At 27.5% G+C, this 3220-nt stretch overlaps 1 protein-coding gene across 1 annotated transcript in view; it reads right to left on the bottom strand.

The window, feature by feature from the left end:
- LOC107644188 (cysteine-rich receptor-like protein kinase 3) overlaps positions 257-3220 on the bottom strand; it is a 9542-nt gene continuing 6578 nt past the window's right edge. Inside the window, exons 3-8 of the mRNA XM_016347997.2 lie at positions 2806-2934; positions 2434-2561; positions 1551-1764; positions 1198-1429; positions 745-901; positions 257-499 (exon numbers count right to left, since the gene is read on the bottom strand). Coding sequence (XP_016203483.1) covers positions 257-499; positions 745-901; positions 1198-1429; positions 1551-1764; positions 2434-2561; positions 2806-2934 — 1103 coding nt within the window. The remainder of the gene's footprint in view (positions 500-744; positions 902-1197; positions 1430-1550; positions 1765-2433; positions 2562-2805; positions 2935-3220) is intronic.

Genomic DNA, 3220 nt, shown 5'->3' with positions numbered 1-3220 from the left:
GTTTAATTTCTTAATTGTGCAGTATGAACAGGATATACGTATAAGTTACTACATAAAATCCAAAACTTAAAGAGATATAATAAATAGACCAATATTCTTTTTTTTTGGGCCCAATAATATTGATAATTATATTTAAAAGTAAAATATATTTTTTATCTTTAAAATTTATATATATATATTTTTTAAATATTTCTAACATTTAATTTTATTTAATTTTGTCTCTAATATTTTCAGTGCATTCAATTTTGTCCTTAAGTTATTTCTGTCTTGACTCAATAAAAGTAGGCATTGAAGGTTGAATATTCTCAAATAAGCCCTTATTATTGCTACTAAGTAAGATTACTACTTTAGACATTGCTGGTCTCATTGTGGCTGATGCTTGAGTGCACAACAAAGCAATTTCTATTATTTTCTTTACTTCTTCTTTATCATACTCATTAGGGTTTATGCTTTCATCCACTAACTCAATGTGCCTGCCTTGTTCATATAGTTTCCATGCCTGTTGAAAATAAATTAAAGAACAAAAGTTAAATGGTAAAATGTTTTTATTAATAAAAAAAAAATTGATACCAAATTATAGGTGGAAACTCAGTTGCAGTCGACTTCACGTGAAGTTAATAGCTGAAGCCGTTAGATGAAAATTCAGTCAAATCAGTCAAACCATCTAACTGCACTCAACTATCAACTTCACGTGAAGTCCACCGTAGCTGAGTTTTCACCCAAATTATATGATAAAATTCTTACTTGTTGAAGAAGGTATTCTTGGCCATTGTCAATACCAATCTTCACTTCGGTACATTTTTTACCACTTATAATTTCTAGAACCACAATTCCATAGCTATAAACATCGGTTTTTTCTGATAATTGACCATGAATAGCATATTCAGGTGCAGTGTATCCCCTAATAAATCCATTTTATATATATCAAAATAAAAATAATATTCTTTGAATAAAAAGGTGAAAACTCAGGTGCAGTTGACTTCACGTAAAGTTGATAACTGAGAGCCGTGAGATGGAAATTTAGTCAAATCAGTCAAATCATCTAACGACTCTCAGTTATCAATTTTACGTGAAGTCGACTGCACTTAAATTTTCACCGAATAAAAATATGTAACAAGTTTATGCATCTAAAAATTTGTAAATTACACATTTAAATATTCTTTAAATGACAAAACTATTCAATTTATTTTGACTTACATTGTTCCAGCAAATCTTGTGCTAAGATGAGATTGATCTCTAGGTAAAAGTCTGGCTAATCCGAAATCAGCAATTTTGGGTTGAAATTCATCGTCCAAAAGAATATTACTAGTTTTTATATCTCGATGTATAATAGAAACATGAAATTCTTCGTGTAAGTATGTCAAGCCCCTAGCTGTACCTATAATTATATCGAAACGTTGCCTCCAATTAAGGAAACCTTTTTTGTCACCTATAAACCATAGTTTATATTAATTAAGATATGATAAAGATTAAAGAAGTAAAATAAAAGAGAGATTGAAGAAGTAATTAAGTAATAGTGGTTGTATAATTAAGAGATTGATACTACTAACCAAATAAGAATTTATCAAGGCTCTTATTTGCCATATACTCATAAACAAGGATTCTCTCTTGGCCTTTATTGCAACATCCAAGAAGTCTAAGAAGGTTTCGATGATGCACATTGCTTATAAGTTTTACTTCAGTTTCAAAATCATCCTTCATCTTCTTGGATTGGCTTAGAATCAATTTCTTGACTGCCACAACTTTTCCATTTTCCAGAATTCCCTGCCCAGTTAATTTAATTTAAACATGAAATGATTTAAAAAACAAAAAAAAAATATTTTGGAGAGGTGGCATATATATAGCATTAGTCTTAATCTTAATCTTAATCCTAAAAAAAAAATTTGTTTACTCATTTTTCTTTTTATCAATTAGTTTTTGTGGGCTTTGTTGTACCTTTTGCATGGGCTTCCCCTGTTTTTTGGAACCCAATATTAATTTATCAAAAACACTAATGAATATTGCTGCTTTGTAATTTGTAATGTCACATTTTTTAGAAAATAGATATTGACATTTTATTTTAATAATATTTTTTTTATAAATTCATACAAATATACAATACAAAAAGATCATATGCAAAGTGATATTATAAAATATAGAAATGAATTTTTTTTTTAATTATATGTCATTTTCAAATTATCTTGATAATAAAAATTTTATCTTATTAGTCATTAACACGGGCAACAAAATAATAAGGATGAAAAGTAATTTAGAAAAGTCTCAAAAAAAGTGACAATATCAAATTTGATAATAACAAATCACAACCAAAATTAAATTAATTTATGCTCTAAAAAAATGATTTACCAATAATAATATTATTATTTGGGCTTCAAGGGCCCTTGTTAATAATATGTGATTTATTCTATAAATATATTCAGTAATGTTATGGTTTACCTTGTATACATCGCCAAAGCCTCCTTCTCCAAGTTTATTATTTTCACTGAAATTTTCTGTTGCAGCTTTCAAATCATTATAGCTGTAATTAATTGGACCTTTCAATTCAGTTGCCCCCAATATATCACCTGATAATAATTAATAAGTAAAAGTTAATTATTTAAGTTATAATTTCTTTGTAAATTAAATGTAATGTATTTGAAGGTTTTATAATAGAATTCTTAAACATGTAAAGTGTACTGTTGTCTAATATCAAGCATGAAATCGTGAACCTTTTTATAACGGTTAATTATAATTAATTAAGGAATTAAACCAGTCCCAATCACCATGTCAAATTATTAAAAAAAAAAAATCAAGTTGATTTACTTGTACCTCTATGAACCTCTTCCTTTTTGTTGTTGGATCGTTTATACCAGACAAATAATGCAATGGAGATGATCACAAAAAGAGCAATGCCTCCCCCAACACCACCAATAATGCCCCATTTATTGCTTGAACCTCCTATAATATAAAGCAAAAAAAAAAAAAAATATTCAACAACATCAACAAAACATTGTCCCATTAAGTGGGATCGGCTATATAAATTAAATTGGTCCATGTCATAAAGATTTAACTAAATTTTTATGTTGGCTGTCGAAAACCTAATACAACCCTCCTCTTTTATCCGAATTTGAGACCGACTATAATTTTGTCCTAATTAAGACAAAAAAAATGTTATGTATATATTAAAAATTAGTCATTATAATAATTATTATGTATTTATATATAAATATATATATTATGTTGT

This window comes from Arachis ipaensis, chromosome B01 (assembly GCF_000816755.2).
Source record: "Arachis ipaensis cultivar K30076 chromosome B01, Araip1.1, whole genome shotgun sequence".
In the NCBI taxonomy this organism is placed as follows: Eukaryota; Viridiplantae; Streptophyta; class Magnoliopsida; order Fabales; family Fabaceae; genus Arachis; species Arachis ipaensis.
This window is presented reverse-complemented; position numbering and strand designations above follow the sequence as displayed.